General features: G+C 34.6%; 2 protein-coding genes across 6 annotated transcripts in view; both read left to right on the top strand.

Annotated features, from left to right (window-relative positions):
- frmd3 (FERM domain containing 3) overlaps window positions 1-6843 on the top strand; it is a 92182-nt gene extending 85339 nt beyond the window's left edge. For all 3 annotated transcript variants that reach the window (XM_015362393.2, XM_015362402.2, XM_006626608.3), the window contains one exon: window positions 2103-6843. In XM_015362393.2, coding sequence (XP_015217879.1) covers window positions 2103-2737 — 635 coding nt within the window. In that variant the 3' untranslated portion in view covers window positions 2738-6843. The remainder of the gene's footprint in view (window positions 1-2102) is intronic.
- Window positions 6844-10729: 3886 nt separating this feature from the next.
- Window positions 10730-27240, top strand: part of rasef (RAS and EF-hand domain containing) — a 64299-nt gene continuing 47788 nt past the window's right edge. Inside the window, exons 1-7 of one of the 3 annotated variants that reach the window (XM_069187331.1) lie at window positions 10730-10966; window positions 11465-11535; window positions 12169-14494; window positions 16531-16600; window positions 19293-19381; window positions 22437-22565; window positions 22873-22934. In XM_069187331.1, coding sequence (XP_069043432.1) covers window positions 11485-11535; window positions 12169-14494; window positions 16531-16600; window positions 19293-19381; window positions 22437-22565; window positions 22873-22934 — 2727 coding nt within the window. In that variant the 5' untranslated portion in view covers window positions 10730-10966; window positions 11465-11484. Of the gene's footprint in view, window positions 10967-11080; window positions 11536-12168; window positions 14495-16485; window positions 16601-19292; window positions 19382-22436; window positions 22566-22872; window positions 22935-27240 lie in introns of those variants that run through there. The other 2 variants (XM_069187329.1, XM_069187330.1) reach the window with 2 other exon arrangements.

Raw genomic sequence — 27240 nt, 5'->3', positions numbered from 1 at the left:
CTTCTTGTAAAAGCAGAACAATTTGAAAAGCCCTGATGTTTTATCAGTAGTAAACAGAAACAAACAGCAGAGCTTGGTAAGCGCTCGTCTATGTCCACCCAAACACTATTGTTAACGATTTAGCAGTAGGAATGTAAAATCAGTTTTACTTATAGTGCCCTCCAAAAGTACTGGGATAAGTGTTCAAGTCTGTCCATTCTAGCTGTATGCTCAGAAAATTTGAATTTCAAATCACAAGTTGAATGTGAGACAAAGACAGAGAATATCCCCTTTTACCCATGGGTATTTTTATGCATAAATGTTTAACCGTTATACAACAACAGCACATTTTTCTTAAATCTCCCACATTTTAGATGAGCATACGTATTTGGACAAGCGGATTTTAAGGTATTTCTCACTGTCCAGTTGTTACACATTGCATACATTTCACACACATAAAAGAGCTGTGAAGGTATAGGCATGGTTGAGGTCTTTTGAAACTGCTTCTGAAGTCTTTTACTTGAATTAGCATAAACCAGCATGAAGACCAGAGAACTCAATATAACAGAAAAAGAAGGCCATTTTGAAAATGAGAGGAAAGAAAATGACCATTAGAGAAAATTTTAAGACTCTTGGCATTGCAAAATCAACAATCTGGAATGTTCTTAAAAAAAAGGAAACAACTGTAGGAGTCAAGATCAGGCAGAGAACAGGGTGTCCAAAAAAGACCAATGCAGTGGCTGACAGAAAAATATTTGTAGGTGTAAAGAAAAATAAAAAAATTACTGTTATTGAAATCTCCAAAGTGCAGAAGAGTCCGCAGAATACCAGTTATTGCTGAATAATGAGACATTCAGGCATGTTGACAAAAGTCCAACCATATTGCTCCAGTGATCAAGTGGATGCACGGTGGTAGCTAGATGACCATGAGTCCTTGGCTACAGGCTAGACCTCGGGTAGAATTGTTTAGGTATGGGCTCACTCTGTGACTTTACAATCCGTGCCAAATGTTTTAAGTCCAAAAGTTTAGACATCAGTTGCGGCTGTGACTTGGTTCTGTTGGTAGCCATCTGAGTTGGTTCAGTGGAGAGAACCAAAGTTAGAAGAGATGTTCACCACTTTTTAACTGGGGACAATGTGGTTGGTCATTTTTTAAGATGTCACCAGGTGGAGTGGGTCTCCACGCCTTACAAGTACCTTTCTTGGTCATCTTTTGGGATGATTGACCACTGTCTGTGACTTTAAGACCATCATCCAGATATGCGTAAGGCTCTCTGCCAGACATCCAAGCTCCAGGAGTGGACATACATCATGGGGAGTGCTGGTACTGTTTGGTGTCACTGTCCTGGGAGAAGCTACATATGAAAAGCCAACCTCTTATCCCATACATTCCAACATGCAAAGATCAGTAGGCTATTCTGGGACCACAGAGAGAGACCTCACAGAATAATCTACTGCAACACTTAATTATGTGGCTTATTAATAAGCATTGCCAAGACCACTAGACAGCTGGGCTTCCAAACAATATGGTTTCACTCTGAGACTCAACCTGAGAAACCAGTTTCTTGGAGACCTGACAAAATGTTTCTGTTAACTCAGAATTCGTTCTCATCAGTAAAGGTGGGTGAGCCAGCTCCATAGGCACTCATGCATAGTACTGTACATAGGTTTCATGCATTATTTTTTTATTTATAAGTAATTTATGTAAAAATATACAAATAGAAACAAAGAAATACACGTACAATTATTGAAGTCTTTTAGAAATTACATCTGTATTTTTATTCATAGTCCTGCAAATATTCTTTGAGAGGAAATATACATAGACAACAATTTGTTTTGACTCAGATGTCATGAATGACACACTGCCAGAGTATTCAAGATCACTTCAGTAGATCATTTTTTGCTTATCTGTTTTGGGTGGTTAAAGTATTTGAAAGTGTGTTGGCGTTAAGCATGCATTACTGAAAATTTTGTTGTGTGAATTTTAAGATAAACACGTTTAATGTTGTGTACATGAAGCTTCAAGTGTATTTTGATCGGCAGGATTAACTCTAATCTATCCATGCTCTTTTGTATGATTCAGCCTCTTCTTCATGCTTCCAATTCATTTTTCGTATTCACAGGCCTGCTAGCTCTGAAGGATGTGGTGCACTTATCGCCCATGAAGTCCTCCCTGCTGGAAGTGGATCCTGGGGACCTGAACGAATGCAGAGCCTCAGGAGAGAAGCCTGCGGAAGACCTGCCTTCAGAAGACAACCCAGGAGGTGATGAGGAAGCCCTCACCATCTCGGAGTTGATGTACAACCCCTGCACAAGTGTGCTTCCCACCCCCGTGGAAGATGGAGGAATTGACCTGCTCTTTGATCACCCTGTGAAGCTGGCCAAGGAGCCTGATGTTGACAACGAATCTTATGAAGAGCTTGAGGCTGATGAGAGGGCGTTTCTGATTGCTGAAGAGGAAGAGATGAAGGAGGTGAGGAGGGTGCTTGGCTGTAGCTACAAACTGTTGACAGGCAACAAGCAGCTGAATGCTTGCATGCAGAGTTTTGTGCGTCTCCTGGCTGTAGGCCTTGGCCTACTTGTGTTTGCCCTTCCTCTACTCCTGGTGCTTCTGGAGTCTGACATTGACATCTCTTTCCTTCATGAGATTCGGCAGACCCCCGAATTTGAGCAGTTCCACCATGAGTACTACTGCCCACTCCGCCAGTGGATGACCTGTAAAATGAACTTCATCCTTGACAAGCTTGGAGGCTCTTAAAAAATAAATGGTGGCAGCATCTTTATCCTAAAACATTTAACGTCAACAACATAAAAGGGAGGGTTGCTTTCATTTACTGACAAGTTATTTCTGTGTTACTGGTGTGAATGTGATCCTGGAGATTTCATCATTATTTTAATGATCGGCAACCTGTGAAATGTTCATGAAGTAATAGTACTCTACACCTCAATCCAGGATTAACAAGTTTATTTATTTTTAAATATTTTGTTTCATGACAAATCATTAAAAGTAATATGGCAAGTGAACAAAAAAATGTCACCAGATATTTTTTACTTGTTTTTCTGTGTAAATGAAATTTAAAATGGGTCAGTGAGTGGCAGTTTCAAGGAACGTATTGATGGAATATAGTCGTTTATAAAATAAAGAGGAGGAATCCAGGAGCATTCTCAATATACATTAAAGAATCCATTGACAATGAAATCTTTTCAAAATTTGCATCTTAAAATATACATGCAAACCTACAGGAAATGATTTTATTTTACATTTGTTGTTTTGGTGAATGTTTAAAAGTTAAAAATGAATTTACATTAAATATATAAACATAAGGTCAAACATAATTAAAAATATATGTTAAAATATTATTGCAAACATTTCAATACTTTAGTTTTCAGCCACATCTTGTCTTTTAGTCTTCAAAGTGATTTTTGTTGGATGAAAGAAGGAAAAAAGTATAGCTTAGTTTTTAGTTTGACTGTGGGAGAAAAATTAAAAGGTGTTCCGTTGGTGTCACTCTAAAAAGGAAGTCCTTAGAGAGATGGTTTGGTGGTTATCCGGAATACAATGAAGATAGCAATAAAAAAGAAAGCAAAACAAAATAGAATTACAAAATATTCAAAATACAAAACATATTTTTAGTATGCGTGTCAAAAGAATTCCATGAATCATACTATAAAAGGTCTTTGTAGAATTAGGTTTAATGAAGTCTGCTGTCAGGAATAACTCACAAGCTATAGGTTTCTTCTAGAATATATTGAAGGAAACAGTATTTTCAACAAAATACATCAAAAGTGCTCCGTATTGTTTTTCTTGTTATCCGGAAATAGCACAAAAGGTTTTGAAAGCAACCCTTGTTCAAAACAAACAAAAAAAACTTACCATGGCCTATACAAATAACTTTGTTTATGCTGTTTTTAATGTTTTGTACATTTTTATGTGATACAAGTATTTCAGGAACTTTTTTAGTCAGAAAATCTACTTTAACTTATTTATGTGTACAGATTTGTTGAAGACAGGGGCATGGGGTAGAGCATGTTATTTTTTAACAAAAAATACTGTTTTGACATTGTAGGTAGTGCTGTGGGTTTGTTAGGCATTATAGCACAATCCTTTAAAACAGAATGTGTTAGGATTGAGGGTGTTACTGAAGGAATGTATACTGAATGCAGCAAATGGTAAGAGTATGATGGATTGAGTCTTGTATTTCAGTTTTGTGTAATTTGTATGCATAAAACTAAGATAAGGATTATTTTTACAAGTCAGAATTCAGAAGGGGCTTGGATGAATAAAAAATAGTTAATGTATGTCAGTCTAAGGCAGCTATTTGGGGGTCAATATAGTATTAATAAGGTATATGTCTTGAGTTTGTTTGAAAAACCTAATGTTTAGGGATGAAGTAAGGGGTAATGTCCTGAGTGCGAGACAACTTTCCTCAAAACTGAAGAAAGGATTATTATCCGATGAACAAAAAAATAGGCCCATTCTAAAATTCAGAAACCACCCCAAAACAAATACAGTATAAGCAAATACCTTCTTGCATATCTTAAATTATATAGACCAAATAGGGTTACCGAAAAATTTACACTGGCTAGTATTATAAATCATGTTAACTACTTTGAGCTACAGTAGGCAGCCATCCCAGTTTAGAAGGTGAGAAAACAATAGCTGATTGATCTTTTTTTGGTGTTGATAATATATAATCTGTAGTTACTGGAAATAGCCATTTTTGTTGAATTATCATCCTAGAGCTATATAATTTATTTTCCATAACCTTTCCTACCAGTAATGTTTTTCAGGTATATATTCTATGAGAGTTGCATAAAATTGTTTCATGTTTGGTTGTTCTGGTGACATTAGACAATACAAGTATGAATCTTCTATAATGACATTTAGTTACTAGTAATATTTTCCTAAAATATTATGAGATACTGTACAAAACAATATTATACTTTTGATTTTCACTGTATGTACACCGCAGCCTATCTTTGTGGTATTATAGTCTGGAATTCTAATTGCGCTACTGTTGTAATGCTTTCATTAAATTATTTATGAGTACTATTGGATTCATCATAGAGTTTATAATAAAAAGAAATATAATGAAGTAAACCCATGGCATGCAATACTCTTTTAATATTACAATATAGAAAAACATAAGTAAGAATACAACATGCAGGGACATTAAAAGTTTTTTGACGATCGAAAAATCAGTAGTTAATAGAATCTTGATTCATAAATCATGGATGTCGATTTTTCTACTGAGCCTAAATCAAATCTGCCCCTCTGAATAAACACTTAATTTAATTACAGGCATCTGGCCAAAAACAAGTGTGTTTTAATGAGCTGTCCTCAAAAAAGACTAAAATGCCACACAAATATAAAAATAAAAAGCCAACAAGATGAGTCAGCCTACACTTGTGTTTCTTATGGAAGATAAAGAGTCTGCTGATTGCATGAATCTTAAATTGTTGTAAATAAATTGAAGGAGAAAGACATAATGTGTAACAATAATATTAAATACTGTGATTACCACCAGTTGTTTCCCTTCTACCCCATAGACATGTGCATGACTTCTGTAATAACAAATTTGACACCTTGCTGTTAAACTAAAGAAATTATTTTCTATTGTGCACTTTTGTTGGCTTCTTCATTCTCTATTTTACAAATAGTTCACAACATTTCACACCATTATAACTGAATTTGTTTACCCAATTAAAGGTCAACTAAAAATCTCACAAGATACATGTGTAATAATGTTTTTGTGATTTATACAGACAAAAACCGTTGTTTTGTCTTATAAGACATCTGTAGAAGATTAGATTTTTGGTTTAGATTAACTACACGATCAAGCAGATAGCTTTGCAATTTCACCAAAGGGAAGGGCAGAAAGCTAAAATGTTTGAGACTACGTATGTCATCAAATTTGAAATGCAGACACACATTAGCAGTAGGAACATTATCTATAGTCTTTTTTCCTTGGTGAAATTATGAAATAACCATGGTTTCCCAGTAGAATTTTATTTCGATATAAATGGGACTTAATCCATATCCATAGTGCATAATGGGACATCGTTAAGATTGGCTAAATCATGAAGAGCTAAAATGTTCTAGTTTTATTTAACACGGTTTACAAAAATTCATATACAGTATTTGTCTTGTAATTAATATTTTGGCTGCCTGCTCCCCCTTTAGGTTAAATCATTTTTACCAGTTTTGCATGATAAATATAATTGTGTAACTTTGCTTTTGTCTTAGTATGTAAATATTATTTCTGTTATAACTACTTTGACCATGCATTGTATTAAAATGGTACCTGATGAAATGAAAAATAGGTTGTTACAAGAATAATTATCTTAACCCAATAAAAAACAAAGTAAATCAGTTATTAACAGTTTTTAATCAGTTATAACAGATATGATTATAAAAAAAAGTGAAATTGTATTATACTTGGCTTTTTTTTCCAAGGTTAACAAAATATACGTAAAAAGAAGCAAAAACGATGTATTGAAGAAATATTCAGACTTTGCTTAAGTGTGTAATTGGTTCTGGATTTGAATGAAAAAGGAAATAATTTGTCTTTTTTTGTAAAACAGACACAAAAAACGTGTCTGTATGGATTATTTTGGCACATATTACTATATTTTGAATTGTACAGTAGCTGTTAGCTATCATCTGTTTGTAACAGCTGTTTTGTTAATGTTTGTAAACTCAACTCTGGGAGGAATTAAAACATTTCCTATGGTTTGACTGATGCCGGAACTTAAGCCTTATGAACTTTGTAAAATAAATTTTGAATTAATGTTTGTATGTTAAATATGGATTGTTTTATATGTTAGTACTGCCACAATAAACCCCCCAAATTAATATATCAAGTATCTTGATCTTTTATAATCTCTATAATGTTTTTTTTAATTTTTTTTGTATAGGAGAATTTAGGAGAATTTAAAATCACATGGAACAATTAGTTCATTAATTTGGCATGTGGGTGGCAACCTATTTGTCATGAAAAAAAATCTTAAATTCAATCCATATCTTATTGAATTTGTTTTGCAACCTCTTGGCTAATCCTCCTATTTACTTTAGTATCCTGTATGAATTAGCTCACTAAACTTACCAGAGTCCAGGTTATTGATATTAATTAGGAAGACGGTAGCCTTAACACAGATTCTCGTGGCACTGTACTCCACTAATTACTGTGCTTCACCTCAGACTGAGCGATTAATTTACTGTGATGATGGTTTGAATTTCCTGGAACTTGAGAGTAGTTTTGTGGCTACTTGGATTCAGTAAAACAACAAATATTGACACAAATAGATGGATTCCAAGAGTACAACATACAGTTCTTTTAGGAGAAATAATAAAGTGGCTGATTAATTATTCAGGAATTAGTCATAGTTATAGTAAAAGAATAATGACTATAACAGGGTTATAAAAAACAAAAACACAAAGGCATCTTTAAAAAAGGAAATTAAATATTGCATAACCAGGACTGACTACAGGTCAGTAGTTAACTCATAATCTCAACTATCAACCCACATTTCATATACTCTAAAGAAAAGTAATATTCAGATACTGCACTGAATTAATACTTCCCAAAAGCACATTCCTTTGGAAGAAAGGAGGAATTCTCGTTTTTTACAATCATTTCAATATTGACTATATACTCATCAGACTTATACAGTGGCCAGCACTTGTCCAGATACAGTCTGAATGCCCCAGAGGGAGAGGAAGACTTGATCAAGGTTGCAGCTGTTGCCTTGCTTTGCTGGTTCTGTGTCAAAGGGTGTTCGTTCAGTCCTAGAGGAAAGTTAAGTTGAGCGTCGTGCTTAAAAGGGAGAGGATCCTACTCCACGGGTTTAAGGTTGGACAATCTTGGTCACAGTCATGTGATTAATCAGATTGTCAGGATTTGGAATGAAAGGAGATCCCAAAAATCCCAATTGCTGTGCAGTACATTTTAAGTTAAGACATCATTAGTGCTAATTGGTCATGACCAGCAGGCGCCTTATTGGTTGATCATTCTAGCGCTGTCAGTGGATTTATCACAGATGACTCCCAGTGAACTTCCAGTCCAGTAGTGTCTCCCTTGTGAAATTGCAGACAAAGAGACACCAGCACGGACTGTTCATCACTGTGGGTATCAAAATTGAACCAATGTATGATGTCACAAGAATGAAGCTGCACCACGATCAATTTCTGTTCAAGGCAAGAGAAAGATGTTCATTCAATTTTTCTGCACACTTTGCTCCATAAAAGTCATAGCCTTGCTGCTACCATCTCCTCCTATCTGTTCTGTATGTTTCTATTCCATTGCCTAGTTTTCAATTAAAATACCTAAATGCGTACTGTCTGCAATCTGAAAATGAATATTTTATAAGAATCATTAAATGCCTTCTGAAAATCTAAATGCTCCATGTCCCGTGCTCCGTTTGTATCTATTACTGCTGTTGCTTGTACAGGTAATGCTATAATTTAGTAAGGTAAGATCTACCTTTTCTAATCCTTGTTTCTGAATCTTTCTGAGACATGCTCTAGCTTAGTTCCCATTATTTTCTCAATATCTTTTTGTGATATTTGTAGTGCAAGTAAGACTTATTTGTCTATAAATATTTGTCTTCATACTGATGCACATTGCATTAATAATTTTCTAATAAATTGGTAATACCACTGTCTTGAGAAACTGTTTGGAGAGTTTTGTTAACAATGTATTGATAGCATTTCCTGTTTTTCTTTAGTTTCAGACATGTTGTAGATTTCCTCTATGGGAAATACCTGAGAGAAATATTTATTACTTTTATTATTTAATAATGCTCTTATCCAGCATAAAATATTATATATTTATTTGTATCTAATGTTTGGCCGTGTTCATTCAGACAAAGGAACATTTTAATGTTTTTCGACAGATCCAACAGTGCAGCCAAGCCATATTGCCAATCAACCTGTCCTTATTAAAAATAAACCCTCCACATGATGTAAACTTTATATTGTGTCAAATCTGTTTCTTATCAGTTTTTAAGAAGACTATTTTGAAAGGTGTAAGGAACTCTTGAATCTTTGTATAGAGAAGCCACAACATTTGATCTGAGTACAGTATGTCACCATTCACTTTCTATTCCACATTCACTGAGGTTGCTGTGGTAGGTTGGACTAAGATAAGCAGGTTTCACTTATCAAGGTTTTGGTATCAAAGGAGAAAATGAAAGGTGATTATATACAGTATACAGGTAAGATTACTATAATACTGTATGAAATGGCTGTATGGGCATGAAATGATGAAATGACATGACAAGCTCTTAAAGGGTTTAATAATTGATTTTAGAGCTTTTAGATGTACATTTAAGCAAAGAAAGATACAAAACCACTAGACTGTTCAGAAGAGAATCACATGCAATTTGTTAAGTCTGCGTTCTGAAAACGATGAGTTAATTTCAATTTCCTCTTTTTAGAGCAACTAGTGTATTGGTGCAATGTGTATCAATTGTCATAATAGAAAGTATTCATCTTAAAGCATTGCTGACAGTTAATTATTTACATAAGACCATAAAGACATAGCTACAAATCAGCCATCAGACAGACTACAAAGGAGAGGAGGCCAGCTAGCCCATCCACAGTAGTTCATTTGCTTGCCTGTTGCCAGCTGACTAGACTCTTCTCCAGCCAGCAGCCATATCACCCTGCAACTCACAACTGGCAGCCCACTGAAGCTCAGCAGGTGTGAGCCTGGTCAGTACCTGGATGGGAGACCTCCTGGGAAAAACTAAGGTTGCTGCTGGAAGAGGTGTTAGTGGGGCCAGCAGGGGGCGTTTACCCTGTGGTCCATGTGGGTCCTAATGCCCCAGTATAGTGACGGGGACACTATACTGTAAACAGGCGCCGTCCTACGGATGAGATGTAAAACCGAGTTCCTGACTCTCTGTGGTCATTAAAATATCCCAGGGGGTTTCTTGTAAAGAGTAGGGGTGTAACCCCGGCGTCCTGGCCAAATTTTCCATTGGCCCTTACCAATCATGGCCTCCTAATAATCCCCATCTATTAATTGGTTTCATTACTCTGCTCTCCTCCTCATCCAGGTGGATGCTGCACATTGGTGGTGGTGAAGGTGAGTCCCCATTACCTGTAAAGCGCTTTGAGTGGAGTGTCCAGAAAAGCGCTATATAAATGTAAGCAATTATTATAATTATAATTATTAATTATTATCCAGTTCCTTCCTGAAAGGTGCATCAGCTTCAGGTGGTTAGATTACTGCAGACACCCACAGCCCTGTGTGCAATAAAGCCCCTTTCCTTTTCATCACCTGAGTGTTTTCCAACACTACGTGTTTACTGCATTCTTTACTATTTGATGTTGTAATAATGATAAACCTTTCTTATTTACTCTCAATTTCAACATATTTTTCTATTTTTGACCTAATAATCTGTGCTTGTAACTCATTATAGTTATTTTCGTTATATGGATCCTGTTCTTTTTAAATAAGTTTGTAAAGTAAGTGAAAACCTACGAAATCAACATACTGTATTTCAGTTTGGGATTTTTTTGGTGTTGCTATTTAACTTCTTTCACATATGAAAGTATTCAGTGTGAGAATTCAATTAAATATTTACAGTTAAAAAAGTGTATACATAATTTGTATCTCGATAAATTAGGACATCATTGGAAGGTTGTAAATAGCTTTGCAAGTATGTACACACACAGTATAGATGCTCACTCTCATGTTAATAATTCACGGACCGCCCCTTAAATTTGTGGAAATCCCAGGAGCAGTCAAGGTATTTTCTGCGTTTGATGTTAATAAATGTAACATGTCACGTCACGTGCATCCAGTAATACAGAACCGGAGCAAAACTAAGCAGCTTATCCTTATACTAAAAAAGTGTATTTATTCTTTATGTTGACAACATGCTAAGATCACAGCTTTTCCGGGCTCGTTGACAACACATTGCTCGTTTCCATAGCGATGGTTTTGTTGATACAACGACGCAGGATTCCAGAACCAGGGTAAGGCATTATTTTATCTTGTTAAAAGACTACATAATGGAGGGGATTTCTTATTTTGAAAAGAGAGTTACATACGAATATGTTACCTATGGGATTTATTAACAGTACTGTATATAAAGCTCGTCTGTGTAACTTTATAGTTAAAGCAGAACTTCTGTTACTAACACTCCCCATATACTGCAAGCTTCTGAATCTTCATATTTCTCTTTTTTAGTTAAACCGAAGTCAGGAAAATAGGTTTTAGGTTGCAGTGAAATATTTTGTTAATTTTATACCCATAAGTACGCAGAACAAAATAATACTTTACATAAAAGTTTGGCGAACAGGAATCTGGCAGAGGAGTAAATGTGTATTCACATACTGTACTACAGCAGAAACATTAACATTAAGCAATGAAACAAATGCCATTATCTCTACTAATTTAAAAGTACAGTACGAGAAAGCATAAAAGGCAAAACTGAGACTGATTAATATTTTAATGATTTGTGTCTGTGGAAGGTTGACTGATAAAACGGACAATGGCAGATCTACCCGATCAAGAAGTTCCAGCTGCACCACCGCAGAGTCAGGTAGGAGATACTGTATGATGTATCAGTTTGTGATTAAGCGCACAATTTAATTCAGTAAAAATAAATAACTTGTGAGGAAGGTACTCTATGTCACTAATCTTCAGGTTCTTGTAAAATTGTGTTTTAGGACTTTTCTTTATTTCCCAAATTAGAATATGCTCTTTTCAACCACCAGTTGAAGGCTAAAGTATTTAATTATCTTATATTTAACAGAGACCTTTATCTAAAAATATATACAGTGCAAATGCTACATTATGTGGAATGGAACAAAAAAAATTGAATTCAACATAATGTAGCACGTTACACAGGAACTAGCACAGATTACAGAGATACAATTCTACATGGAACTTTTCTTAAAATAAAAGTTTAAATATTGCATCTTTTCTACCATATCTATGCTTTAATCTTTTTATCTTTTACTCTGAACTTTTCCACTTTCCCTCCTTCTCTGCAAAAAACCTTAATGTTAGTCTCAATCCCTTTCTCCGATTCCTTGACCAGCTGTTTGTATGACATTATTGTAATATACAGTTAATTTTTCAATACATTGTTAAGGAAGAACCATAAGCTAAACTGGTATCATGAATAGCAATTTTTCTTTGAGGTAGTTAACTCACCTTTTTTTCTTATCAGAACCAACCCTTTACTGCAAGAACAATGAGGCAGCTGAATGCTGAGACTATCTATGCCACAGACAGCCCAAGAACACACAACCTGAAAACCTTGAGGGCTAAACGTCTGGCATATTTTGCCAAAACAGAGAAGCCGAAGAGTGGGGGAGCATCAGAACATATTTCAAGCAAATCCCTATCTGATTTAAACAAGGCTTCTGATGTAAAGAGTATTGCTCTGAAGTACTCATCAAAAAGTTTGGAAAAGAAAGATGACAGCATTTACAAACAACCCACAGATGGATTAATTTGTCTTAATAATGAAACAGCAATGGACGGTCAGTGCTTTCCAGGAGAATGTGGCGAGACACACCTAGATCATGGCCTGCTTCAGGACAGTAATGTGCCAGAAAATCAGAAGCTCAGGCATGTTTTAAGCTGGGCTCAGAAATTTATTAATATTCGCAATGGTGGAGATAATAATAATCAAAGACACTCAGAAGGCATTTCTGGGAGAAGGTTTCCTCAGTTTTTGCAAGATAATGAATCAGAGTGTTTAGGTACATCATCCCAGATGATAAGAGACTCCAACTGTGTTGCACCTAGAATCATGGCGAGCAAAAAGTCACAAGCTTATGATTTCAAACACACTGTGTTAGAAGAGGAGACATTAAATAATGTAATTGGACAAGAAAACCATAAATGGATGCATAAAGACTTTTTACATAATGTAAGCAAACCATCTAGTTTCATGAATGCAAATGATTCCCTTGATGAAGCCAGTGCTGATAGACCTCTTTACTCTGCTTTTGATAAATCTGACCTCCAAGAAACACAAAAAGAGAAACAGATCTTTCTGCTCAGTGATCTACAAGGCATGAGTCCTAAACATATAAATGAAGGAGGTCAGTCAGGTGTCTTTGACTTTAGTGAGAGAGAGTTAACAAGGAACACTTCTACCAATAACTGTCCTAAATATAAAGACATTTCTTTTTCTTCCTCTGATCATAGCCAATTTGAATTTCGGTCCCTCCTTCAAGATGAATTTGAACAAAAAAGAATACAAGAGATAGCAGGCAGAGCCAGAACAAGTACTCGTCTTTCTAAAGAGTCAGATTTTGATGAATGTCATAAAAGCAATCTGTCTAAAGCAGCATCATTAGAAAAAGCCACTGTAATAAATTGGCAGAAATCAACAGATGTACCAGAATATCCAAATCATAAAATGACAGATGCAAAATCCAGGTGGTATTTACAGTTTTCTGCTTGGGATAACAATGAACATAATGACACAACACCTGCAGGGCATACTTTAGCAAACAGCTGCTGTACTGAACTGAGTCAAGAAAACATGATTAGTAATCCGAAGAAAGATTTAAAAGAAATCCCTGGATTAAAATTTTGTACCAAATCACTGAAAATGGATGGAACCAAAGACAAAAATGAAGAAATGAAGATCAATTCACAGATATGTTTAGAAAGAGATGAAATTAAATATGGTAGAACTAGGGATGTCAAGGAGCAATTCATTTTTCACCCGGATTGTGATTCTGAAAATGTAATCACTGACATGAAGAAAGGCGATGGCTTGGTGAGGTTCTGTCCTGATTGTTCTAGGCCGAATGATTCAGATATTAACTGGTGCACAGCCTGCGGATGTGCTCTTATTGGCATTGTTACTAGACCTTATAAAGAACACAGTGAAATTCACAACACTCCTGTATGTGATGTAAAAAGTACAAGTAAAAATTATTTTGGGGGGAAAACAAGGATTCAGAGAACAAACAGAGAACAAACAAATCCAAGTTTTGAGGATTTTGGAGATATTGACCCAATCTCCAGCTCTCTTTTTGACATCAGATCTGATGTGAGTGTTTATGATAAATATATTACGTGTGTCCAGCATCTCAATAATATTAAAATCCAGCACAACAGAGAAAGACGTGAACTGAACAATGGCAGAGACTCTGATCAGAAAGAGATGTTTTTAAATGGCTGTGTTAATTCTGTTACACAGAACTGTGCAAATTATGAAAATAAGACCTCACATGGAGGTGGCATGCTGGATACAGAAATTGCCGTTCCCCAGCAGAAGGATTCAATGAACAAAACACTGCCAAAAGATAATAATGTGAATGTGGACGAAACTAGGAATCTGGGAATTACTTTTTCTTCTGTAGGCATGGAGGCAGATGTGAAGATCACAGAACCTGTTAAGGACACTAGTGTAGAGCAAGCTGCTGAACACCAAGCTGAATATGTGCTTGAAAATGATTTTGATCTTGTTGAAAAGGAAAAGGGAAGCAGAGCACAAACATCTAACAAGTTAAAAGGAAGGAAAATGCAAGGTACTCTACAGTATGATTAATAATTATGCATTTACAATATTTTAACTTTAATCAGGTACTGTACTGTATGTAGTTAGTAGTATTGGTACTACATACAGTACAGTTTAAATAGTAGTGCTTCCCTCCTTTTTGCATTTGGAATGTTCTAAACAGAATTTTAAGTAACTGCATGAAAGAGTTTAGTGGAAACTAGTTCACTAGGGACAACAACATCTAAGATTTGATTTTTTTATGAATGCTTGGAATAATTTGTAAGAAAAGTTTGTCTTAACCCGCTTGGTTTATGGATAGCCTCATGACCATAGGAAGAGGAGGCTCGAACCTCATTCAGAGTGAGCGAATGAAAGAGTAGCTGCAAGGTGGAGAGGGGGCAGAGGAGTGATGCTTGAGATGGACGCAAAGGGAGATATTTGAGTTCAGTATATGCAGCTAGTTTTGTAATGATGGTGAGATAGTGTGAGATTGACTTAAACCTCCCGAACTTCCTTGTATATACTGTAGAAATGTATGGGATTGAAAATGATAAACAATATCTTAAAATCAAATAATGTAACTCATATATTTAATTAATTTAAATAAAGTACTAAACAATACCCCAAAAATGCAGTGCATCAGGTCATCAATGCTATGTTTTTTGCTCTCCACTTCATCCTATTTTATCCTTAAGTCACTTCCACTGTTTTTGTCTCAGATGGAGATATACAGTACCATACTTTGTTATATAAAATACTTTGATGCTTTACTACTAAAAGTAAAAGTAATTTAGAAACAGGGCTGTTACAAGGTAAAATAGACACCATACTCCAAGATCAAAAGTGAAACTTTGGGTTACAGTATATACCAGGTTACAGTATATAACAGGATTATCAGTCCAATATACAGTACTAGAATGTTACCAATTAACTACTGTACAAAGCTTATACAATATTAGTGTTCTATAGTTCTAACACTCCTATAGTTCCCTCCTCCTGAAACAATAATGACATTTTCCCCAAATCAGCAAAAGATTTGTATAGGCAGCTCAGAAAAGAAAAAAAATACGTGGAAAAGAAAATACCCAAATTGTTTAATTTTCCAACATAGAATAAATTCACTGTAAGCAGGGACAGCATCATTAGTTTAGATTAGGTTTATCACAAAACAAACTCTACCAGTAAGGTACCTAAAATAAAGTGGATAACAGAAAGAAAAGAACTATGACACTTACCATAAGAGAGAAAAACAATCTATCCAGAATTAGAAGAAAAAATAGAGGAATGTTTTGTTTAGCGTATAATGCAAAACTGATTTTAAAATGCTGAAAGCAGTCAATATGAAAGTAAAACACCTTTATATTGAAGTGATGTGATCAATATGAAATTTACATGCAAGAAACATATGTGTTTGTGAATTTTTTATCAGCTTCTCATTTTATTTAAAATTTTTTTACTGTTCAGAGTGTCCAATGACTACATCTTAAGGACATGGAGTGGTGTAAATGTCATTTTAATATAATAAATAATATCATAAACAGAAAAGTGAGATAATTAAAGTGTCAGAAAGTGTGCTTGGTTATGTTGGTCCTGCTTGTTTTCTCTTATTAAACTCTATGTTCAGTTCTGCTGAGACAAGAATGCTGGAGCATCATACTTGGTTGTGACACATACTGTCCTTCTGGGTTAGTTTTAACTCGATTCATTCCGTTCATACTGTATTCCCTTGTGATTTTGGATCTCTAGTTCAGTCTTATATAAGTATTTCAGTATAGCAAAGATAGCCTTCTCAGCATTAAATATTTAAAGAAAGATTTGCCCTCGCAACTTCCTGCATGAAAATGCATCTTTCCTTGCAGTAATCATTACTTTAACTGTACATCAAAAACAATTCCTACAGTTTCTAAAGCTTTTTGTATATACCGTCTTTCATATAATACTACAGTAGTTGTAATTTTACCTTCATTACTGATGTTATTTTTGGTAACACACATTTATATATTTTTATATTCCTTTTAGAAATTAAACCCAAAAGGAGCCAAAACATTGATCTTTCCCTGGCAGGTAGCAAAAGATACTGGGAGAAATCAAGTATTGCCTGGTCATCTTATAATTCTGGGGAACTAAAGCCAAGGTAAGGATCATTACTCTTCCTTTACTTCATTCGGTCTCCCAAGTTTTTGCAATAACAATTTTAGCTTGGGACTGCATTGATACTTTAACTTTAAGGGTAATGACTTGCACAGGATTTTTGAATCCTTGAATAGGAAGCCCTCTTTAAAAGCAAACCCTTCACTTCAGTGACGTACACAAAAAGCACTGATATTTATTTTTGCATAATATTTTGAAGGTCTTCCTGTTGGAACTTGAAGCTTATTACAGTACATAATGAGCTCTTCAGAAACACTTATTTTTTCAGTAAATGAATGAGGCTTTTTTTTTTAATGGCCGGGTATGCATCTTAATCCCCCCCCCACACACACACACACTGCCCCTATGCACAATGTGGAGTGCACCAGGGTCTATTTGTCTCACCCCTGCTGTTCAGCTTGCAAATGGTTCCTTTGGGATCAATTATAATGGCTTATTTCTTTGAGTTACAAAATACAGATAAACAGATGACAGAAAGATATATGGGATATATGATCAAGTCCCTGATTTAAAGTTTGCAGCCCTCCTTAGAAAGTATTCCCAAAAAGAGATACTGCATTGTAGTTCTCAATTAAACATAAAAATCAATAGTGATTTTTGAGTTGCTTCTATATTTGTCACTATTCTTGTGGAATTATATGTGGAATGCTGAAATGCATCACATCTCTGCACAACAGCACAATAAGAAAATCAGATATATTCATATATTTGGGCCTTAATACATCAGTGAATCAATCACCCCAAAAGATTTGTCCTGTTCTAAATGTACTGTATCATTACTCTACAGAGTACTGTCTGTTTATAAAAAAAGGTTGTTTCTGACATGCTTTGAAGCAGTAGAAAATCTCCCCTTACAAAATACCATATGCTGGATCAGTAAACAGTTTTAGAAGAAATTGAAAGAAATGTAAGAAATTGTACAAAACAAGGGATTTTAATAAAAACTGACATGGCTATTTTATTTTGTAAATATAGTTATATTTTCCTTTAATTATTTTTTAATTTTCTTTTTCCAAAATATTTCAATTAAAAACATAATAAAAAAGGGGTGGCATACAGTGGTTAGCATCGTTGCCTTGCAGTGCTAGGGCTCTGGGTTCAATTCCGGAACTGGGGTGCTGTCTTTCTGGAGTTTCTGTATTCTCGCTGTGTTTACATGAGTTGATGTGAATGACCAAAATCAAAGTGTCTGAAAACTTGAACGCGAACAGAGACAGTATATTAAGGAATATCAATTAACAATTGCTAACTGCTGTATGTATTTTAAAAGATCATAAAAGAAGCATATTGTTTTCAAGGAATTTTGAAATAAAAAAATTGAAATTAATTACACAAGCTCTGTTTCTTATGTTTATGAAGGGCATATTTAAGTTATTTTATGTATCATTGAATATATCCAGAATATATGAAGTCTGAAAAAAGAAAAACCCTGCAAGCTTGTTGGAAAATAGAAGCAATATGGAAATAAAATAAAAAAACTGTAGTAGTTTCATTAACATTAAGTTAAATATTAGATAAGCTCATCTCAATTAAATTATTTTTAAAGTACACTTTTCTAAATCTTGTGGCCTAGCTACTTTATGAACTATAACGTCTGTAATTTCATGTGGCAATGAAATATATACATATTCAGGCTGGATTTTGTTTGTTGTTGTATTCTTTAAATTGTGCTACATGTGAAATTGATCGAATAAAAATAAAATATTATTTAGAATATGATAATTAAATAGTAATATTGGGAAAAACGAAAAAATATCATTTCTGGTCAGTTTCTATTTAGTAGGGCAATAGTTCCATCTGCTGGTTTATTTTTGAACTTCAATCAACAAAACTTGTTTAGACGTTATAATATGAAAATAATTCAATATTTTATTGACAATATTTTAGACAATAATTTAAAACAAAAAAATGTTGTACAGTACTTCAAACTTGTCAGTCTTTTTATTGATGATGTTTATTTCTCTATCTTAGGTTTCCATTGCACATTTTTAAAAACCCTTTATTTCCATGGCTTTCTTTTTTTGTCTGTATTTTACTATTTTTCAAAGGCTTTGTCATTCTCTCCGCCAGTCTATATATTTCTTATCATAATCCTTGTACCTTTACAATCCATGTAACTGTAACTTTAAATAAACAATTTTCTCGTAAATAAAATTAACATTAACATATCATATAATGTAAAAACACTGAGACTGAAAGAAAAAGCTGTGGAGTTGTTTTATAAATTTAAAGGAATATTTAATTCAAAGAATGTTGGCCTTGTTTTTAATATAATGTGCTTACTGTTGGGAATTTTAGATCTTAACAAAATGTTAATTGTGTAATAATGCAAAAGAAATATAATTTTACTTTATTGAAATGCTGTATGGTACAGTTCAGGGGCACACGCAAATCAGCATTAGCAAAGGTAGAGTTTAGCAAGTTTAAGTTAAGTTTTAACTTAATTCCAGGTCCTGCTAGCTGTCCAAGTATATAGCTAATTTAGCAAGACCCAGGCAATTCTTATGATAAATCATCACCCAGTCTGTGAGCTACACATTCCCCAACTTTATATATATATTCTTTGCAGAGCACAATACAGTATTTCCACCAGGTTTACTTGTTTTAAAATGACCAATTTTCTGATTTCCTCTTCTCGTAAAGCTTAATCTGCCGATCACTTCTTTTTAATGTAGATCCACGCTAACAGGTAGACCACTATCGGCAGAGAAATGTAGACCATCTACATGTCAAGCATGCCAACAGGAAGCCACATCCATAGAAGGTGAGTTTTCAGGAAGATGTAAGCAACGCTTTCAAAAAAGAAAAGAAGAGCACGCAAAGTTGTAATTTCCTGTGCTTCATTATACATAATTCATGCTGAGAACACTACGCGCTTGGCTGTTTTTTTGTTTGTTTTAGAAATCATTACTGTAATGATACAGTAATAACTGGTCTCAACCTGTAGTGTTATTGTAGTTATTTTTTTAATACAGCTTAACTACAACTATATTGGGTAATGTTTTCTTAAAAACAGAAGAAAGGATGAAAAATGGAAGGGGTTGTTTAATGTCTAGGACCACTAAAATGTATATTAATAATCCAACTTAATTAACTCAATCACGACACCTCATGAAAATCCCTAATGTGTTCCATGAGCTCTCTCCACTAAAAGTAAAAAGGATCTTCTCTTCCCATCAGTATAGTTGGAGTTGAGATTTCATTTATTCCTCCTGATGCAAGTGACATAAAAATATTGAAAATCAGTACAGGTCATAGTACAGGTTGAAAATCTGGCCCTAAATTAGACAATTCATGTATTAACAATTAACAATCAGTACTAACAATTAGTTAATAAAGGGATGGGAATAACATCAATGTTAACAACAAGACTACAGGAAAATCTAAAACAGAATAATCTCTTGAATTTTATTTCCTCAGTACTCAGTTGTGCAAATGTTGTTGAAGATGTGATATGGATGTTAGTTTTCCAGTAAGGTACTTTTAAATTGCAGATATGCTGTTTTTGTTTAGTTGTAGCTTTTATTTCATCCATTTATTTTTGTTCTTATGCCATCGTACCCTAACTGTGTGGGCTGTATTTTAATAACCTGTTTCCATGGGATCCTTCCCACAAGGGCAAATGCACTCAGCTACACATTATTAAAGCAGTATTCTGAGAATCAATTAAAATGGTCATAAGGCTTTTGAAGATCAGTGGTGTCCTTTAAAGGGGTTATTTTTGTTGTAAGCAAAATGAAGATACACCAGTAAATTATCTAAATACCTTTAGCAATGAATTTACAAGCTTATACAATCTCAATAAAAATAAAGGGCCCTTTTTCTTGTATGTGTTTTTCCCAGGGTGACCGAATATTTTTATAAAGGACATTTTTTTTCCTGTTTTTCTCTTTATCTTCAATTAGGTCAGTTTTCATTTTTGGGTACTGTTTCATATTTTAGATCAGCTGTAACATCTGTTCAGACTCACAGCAAAAAAAACAGCACTTGCTTTGTTAGACATATTTATTATTTTGTTAGACATTATAAATAGGAGTATAGAGAACATGTTTCCATGTATAATGACAGCACCCAGCAGAGGCACACACCAGAGGGTGTTGGCATCTACTCAGAGAACATGAGTAGAGTCTGTTGTTTACACATTTTATGTGTATCAAATTTGTATTCCTTCACAGTGCAGTTTTTAAAACCATCTAACTTTAGAAACCAGCTGTAGTCCTCTACAAAGGCTAATAAACATCTTTAGCAAGAATAAAGAAACAAATAATTTTAATATTTTAATATTGCTTTAAAAAAACAGCAGCCCATGGCTACAAATAATACTGAAGGCATCATTTCCATATAAATAATGAATCTAAATTACTTTGAATATCAGAACATAAGAAAGCTTCTAAATGAGAAGAAGCAAAGTATATATATATTTTTTTTTCCAAATGTCTGGGTAGCTTGAACCATACTACTGTATAACACAGTTTTGTGCAAAGAATTGCCTCCTTTTCTTGATTTTAAATTAACTTCTGCAAAGTTTCCACTCCATTGTGTGTATGAAAGTCCTTTTTTGCTAATTGTGTTTGTAAAATGAGAACTTTAAAATAACAAACTTCAATATGTAATACATGTATGGCCTTACAATATAGTTAATAAAGGTTTGAAGACTAGATTTACCATTTTTGTTCCAGTGAACATGTTTTCTGACTTTCCATGTAGTATGAAGAAATAATGGCAGGCAACAGTTCTTCATTGGTGAAAAATAGTTGTTTTGTAGGTGTAACCATTTTACAACATATGGTGCAGGGTTCCTAAACATAAAAATGCAAATTATTTCTTAATAAATATGATTTTTCTTTACACAGAATAGGCGCTATGTCATGTAAATGGGCACTTATTTTGTGCACACTATGTTATTGTGTTTTAGGAGCCAGTTCAAGCATTTTCCCCCTGAGAATCAAATCAAGAAAAGAAAATTTGCGTAATTAAAAGTGAATCAGTTAGATCCTTTAATGCTCTAAAAAAAGGAATGGCTGCAATTTAAAGGAGGGCTTTAATTTGCACAACTCTTACCTGGCTCATTCAATTAATACTATGTAAAAGTATGGCTTATATGGTATAGTTTGTTTATTATAACTGCAAAAGCAACTAATGTTCCCAGCTGGTGGTTTTACAATTATATGTGCTGATGTTTATGGAATAAGATTAAATAAATTCATATCCTACCTATTATTGAACAGCCTTGTAGATAATGGAAATCAAAGAAGACCAAGGGGCAGACTCTGTAACTTTATTTATTGCTCCTGTTGTCTACATTGTGTGGTGCTGTCTGTTGTACTGTGTACTGTATGTTCTGAGAGATCAGCGCGATTAAGAATTCCAATGTATGTGTACCTGTACATATGGCAATAAATTTCTCTACTCCCTATTGCTCATGAAGAAAAAGTAGGCATTCCTTAAACAATATAAGAGGCTCTACATATCAAGGTTTGTCTTTTTCTGTCCGATTCCTTGGATATTTAATTATCTCACGTAGTTCAGCTGTTTTATTGATTTTTGGGCCAGGAAAGCTCATTGTGTGGAGTTTACAACCTGGGTAGTTTAGTTGGGTGTTTAATTACCGCTGCATAATGATGGGGCAATCCAATCTTGAACTCTAGGAGTCAGGGATTTTTAGATCATGGATAATCTTATTTCATAGTGTTTTGCTATGGGGACTTTTTCTTTCACTAACATTATATTCTCAGCGTTGGTTCTGCCAACTCTCCTGATTTTAAGAGAAGGTTTCAGAATGCTGTTTGTTTCAGTTAAAATTTCTTTAACCATTTTAGCACACCACAGTTGCAAGGGACTCGAAGAACATGTCTTCAAGAGACCTCTAAGTGCAGGTGCTACGGACACTACACAAGCAAGCTTACTGAACATTCAGAATGCCTCAGAAACCTATAAAAGGCATGCATGTGAGTGTAACACTGATTATTTTTATTCACCCCTTTTCATGAAAATGATCTGCAGTTTATTTCAGGGGATAGTAAAGAGTCTTTCATTTTTAACTTTTCAAGTTTGATATCTTATAGTATAATTATTAATTTGCTGATTTACAGTGCTTCCATTACTTTTATTTTACATTTACAGATTTCACAATGCATTTGGACCTTTATCAAATAATGTCCTCTTAAATTTTTACATGGGGAAAACCACATTTCTTGTTGTTATTCATTTATGAACAAAAATACTAGCTGGACAAAAATATCTTATATTTTACAGGGATGTTACCAAAGGACACAAAACCAAATACATTGATAGACTTTAGAAAACAGAAAGATCAGGTAAAACTATTTTGCTTATCTCATTTATTTTCTGTTAATCATTGAATACCTCACTTTAGAAATGGTATATTTTATCACACTCACTCTGCTGTTGATTCCAAACCCATTTTTCTTTTCTTTCACATTTCACTACAGATTCACTCATCTCACCCTTACTTTTACATTACTTCAAATTACATTCTGCTCATCACATTTCTCTACTTCCTGAATGACCTATCCTAAATTGACTTAATATCAGCTCAGACCCTCAGCTTAAAATGAATCGTCCACTTTAAGGCTTTTATTACGCTGGGCAAACGTCCCGAGATCGAATTCTTCCGCGACGGTGGTACCTTTAAAGCGGAGACGACGGCACCGAAAATTTTTGGCGCGCCCTCTCTTTAAAGCCCTGGCCAAATACGAAGACAGTACGTACAGTTATAATTCAAACGGAATTAAAAACTACACATCCCAGTTACCATGGTGGTGCTTGTGATCATTGCGTTTAACCAACGAAACAGGGCGAAAAATCAGTCACATGACTTTGGGGCAGAGTTTCGAAAGCTTAACCTATCAGCAACAAAGCGAAATTTACACGATAGGCTACCTCAAACTGTCAGTTACACGACTGTGTATGTCGCTTAAGCCACTCCTATTTGGCATTTTAGTTATGGAGGCGAGAAGACGCCCCCCCCCCCCTCTCTGGGTGTCTGATTTGCCGCCATGTTTAACCGTCCGTGTCCGAATCGCAGTAGCTACGCGTATGAAATAAAGTTCATCCCAGCTACAAAACATATATATTTTTGTGGTAAGAGGGCGCAAAACATCAGTATTTACTGCTATTAATTACTGTACGATTTATAGTTGAAATCTGAGCCTAGATATAAAGTTAAAATCTCGACAAAGCAATGTAGGAAATACAGAGAAAAGAAATCCTTTCTGACATCTAAAATCAGTTTCGATCAAGGTCTCTAAAACGAACAAGAAAAAGAGGATTTTCGGAGGGCAATTACGCTGTGTTTATATAGGATAAGTGATCTATGAGCAATCTAATTTCTTGTTCGTTTAAAACAGTGAAATGTCAGCTGCAAAAGATCGCACCAGAAACAGCACTCTCTCTGCCTGTCATAGACGTTCAGGAAAGGCTGAATGAAGTCATGTTAAGAACAATAATTCGGTGATCAATAATAACAGTTGTAGGACAAGAAACAAAAGATAATGAAAACTTCTTTAGGCTAAAACTCAAGTTCATTCTACAAATTAAGGCAAATGAAAATTCAGGATGTTAAAGTGCTAGAGGTGTAAAAAATACAAAAATGCACATGAGTAAAAAGTTTTAGAAATGGAGCAGGTGTTGCTTTGAAATAAGCAAACAGAAAAAAAGCCATGACTAAAGTGCAGAAGAGGGATGCAGGAACACTTGCTTAGATATACAAAAAAAATCACAAAAAGGTGTATGTTACAAAAGAACATGCAAACATGTTCATCATGTACATCAATTTCCCTTCACGATCAATAAAGTCTTATCTATAAACATGAAACAGAGTGAGGAATCAGAAAATTAGCATGCATAAAAAACAGCAATTCTGTCAATAAGCCCTAAATGAATTAATAGCAACCATGGTTTCATGGAGGGCTTCTCAGATAGTTGGGCATTCAGGTAGATTGCCAGGTGAAAGGATTTGTAAACATACTTTGTTAAAGCAAGTCAGTTTTTTCTGCAACACATAAAATACATTTTTCCAAGAAAGTTTAGCCTTTGTCACTAATGAAACCACTAAATAAAGACATAAATATAGAAATCTTAAGATTTTGTTATTCAATGTTGGTAGCAGGATGAACTGTGCTAAGTGTATATTTTGTCGCAGCTTTGCTGCAAGATGTTAACAGTGAAAAAAGGTATTTAGAAATGAGTTATTTCAAGAAGAAACTTTTCAGAATAATTGCAAATCTAGCAGGATAGAGAAAGCACAGAAAACAGGCAGTTAGATTGATCAGATTAGTATGAAAAGTTATTTAGCAAAGGGAATGAGAAGAGTGACAAACTAGTATGCTTTAGATCTTTTTATCTGGACCAGGGAAAACTGATCATGTTTCTCTATAACAATAATAAAAAACTTTATTTGATATATCAACATTAAAGGTGGCATCTCAAAGCAATACAGTAGATGTAAAAACAGATAAAAGGACCACAGATTACAAAGTAAATACATATAAGAAAGACAAGCAGTTAGAGGTGCTACCAAAATTAGAAAATGAAGCAGATACAGACACTAAGTCTTCTGAAAAGAAAGGTTCTGAGGTTAGATTTAAATGCACTCAGGGTACGTGACTGATATCACTGGGAATACAAATTGAGAGCTCTGGGGTGCAGCTAGAGAAGACCCTGTCACCCACAGAATGTAGATGTTCTTGAGGACAGCTAGAAGACCAGAGTCAGACGGACAAAGGTGGGGAGTAGACAGATAATAAGCCATATACTGTAGGTACTGAATGAGGATGAGGATTTTGAAGTTGACTCGAAGCCTGATAGGTAACCAATGCAAGGACTTGAAAACAGGTGTAATGCATCCCTGATAGGATTCTCGCTGTCATATTCTGAACATATTGAAGATTGCTCAGTGTGGATTTAATTTCCCCAGTGAACAGGATGTGCATTTATTAATTCTAGAAAAAAAAGCCTTTCTTGATTTCTCTAGTTCTTAGTTTCACTAGTTCCCTTTAAAATAAACTATTATGCCACAATGCAGAGTATTATATGGACAGTATTTACACATGATATTGTGATTTAAAGAAATGAACACAAGCAGCTTTTCGAGATTTAAGTGTTGGCTGAGTTATTGCAGGATAAAAAACTAGAGATGTTGGTAAGAAGATAATTTTGGGATAGCTGAGGAATACACTGATAACAAGAACACTTCCTAATGGGGTTAGGCATACTTTTGATGAAGATGATGAAGTTAACAGACTGTATGTTTACATAGATACTGAAATGAGGATTGTATTTTAGATTTTGTGTAGTTGCTAGCATTGAACTGTGTGTTGGATGCACATGAATTGAAGGAATGGGCAAACATCGCTGATGCGGATCCACAGAGCCAGCATATTAAGATGTTTATAATTAGAGGCAATTTGTTTAAATAACTAGGTATGGATACTGATGTGCAAGAGAGGTGGAAAGGCTGTTTACTTAAGCCAGCACTATTAAATATTTTATTCTCAGTGAGATGCTGCCATTTCATAGTGGGTTTCTAACACTGAGTATAGTTCAATCCACACAGTGCCTTTACTTCCATCCATTTCTAATCTCTTTATCCAGTACAGAGGATTAGGAGCCTATCCCAGTAAGCAACGGACACAAGGCAGAATACACCCTGGACATAGCGCCAGTCCATCACAGGACAGACAGACACAAACACACACACACCAGGGCCAGTTTTCCCATAAACCAATTAACTTACCAGTATGTTTTGGAGTGCGAGAGGGAGTCATATCACACATATGGAGAAAAAACATGTAACCCAGAGAGAACATGCAAACCCCACACACACAGGATGGCAGGAATTGAATCTAGGACCCCAGTGCTCCAAGATAGCAATGCTAACCACTTTGCCACCATTATAAATGGATGGATATCTTAGTTATCTTTCTAGTTCACAGGTTTGCATGCATAATTTAATTTTGGAAGGCGCTGAGACATCAGGTACTACTGTTGTATTTATGAAAAAGAAACAAAACAAAAAGCATACTAACAACTGTGCCATCCTACTCTTTAGTTAATACAATTTATTATTTATAAACAGTTAACATTGTTAGCAAAATATTTTGAATTATATTTAATTAGTCAGATTTAATGTATATTTGAACAATGAAAATATATTTTTACAAGATGCGGGGGAAAGTGCAACAACTTATTATAGTGCTAAATTTAATATTGATTGCTAATAGTTTATGCTAACACCTAACTTTCTTAATTAGGTGTAATTAAAACAGTGAACTAAGTGATAACATACCATTCAGAAATACAATCGAGAATAGTTTTGTGGTGTTTGTATGGATGAAACGTTTCTAAAATGTATAACGTAACAAATTTAAAGACGATTAAATTCTGTAATCTTTCCACTTGTAATGTCATTAGACAGAACAAGAAGTTTCTGCTTTGTCTAAGGATGGTATCAAAAAGTAGTCTAGGTGGTGAGAAAGCTGTGCTTAATGATAATTAAGTGACTTAAAAGTAAAAAGAGATGCTTCATATTGCTTGATTAATTTTAAAAACTAAGTTATAAATGCAGACGCGATCGCTGCCATAAGCGCTCCAGGCAGTAGA

The sequence above is a fragment of the Lepisosteus oculatus genome, chromosome 3 (genome assembly GCF_040954835.1).
Source record: "Lepisosteus oculatus isolate fLepOcu1 chromosome 3, fLepOcu1.hap2, whole genome shotgun sequence".
In the NCBI taxonomy this organism is placed as follows: Eukaryota; Metazoa; Chordata; class Actinopteri; order Semionotiformes; family Lepisosteidae; genus Lepisosteus; species Lepisosteus oculatus.
The sequence above is the reverse complement of the archived record's forward strand: the minus strand, read 5'-3'. Positions and strand labels throughout refer to the sequence as shown.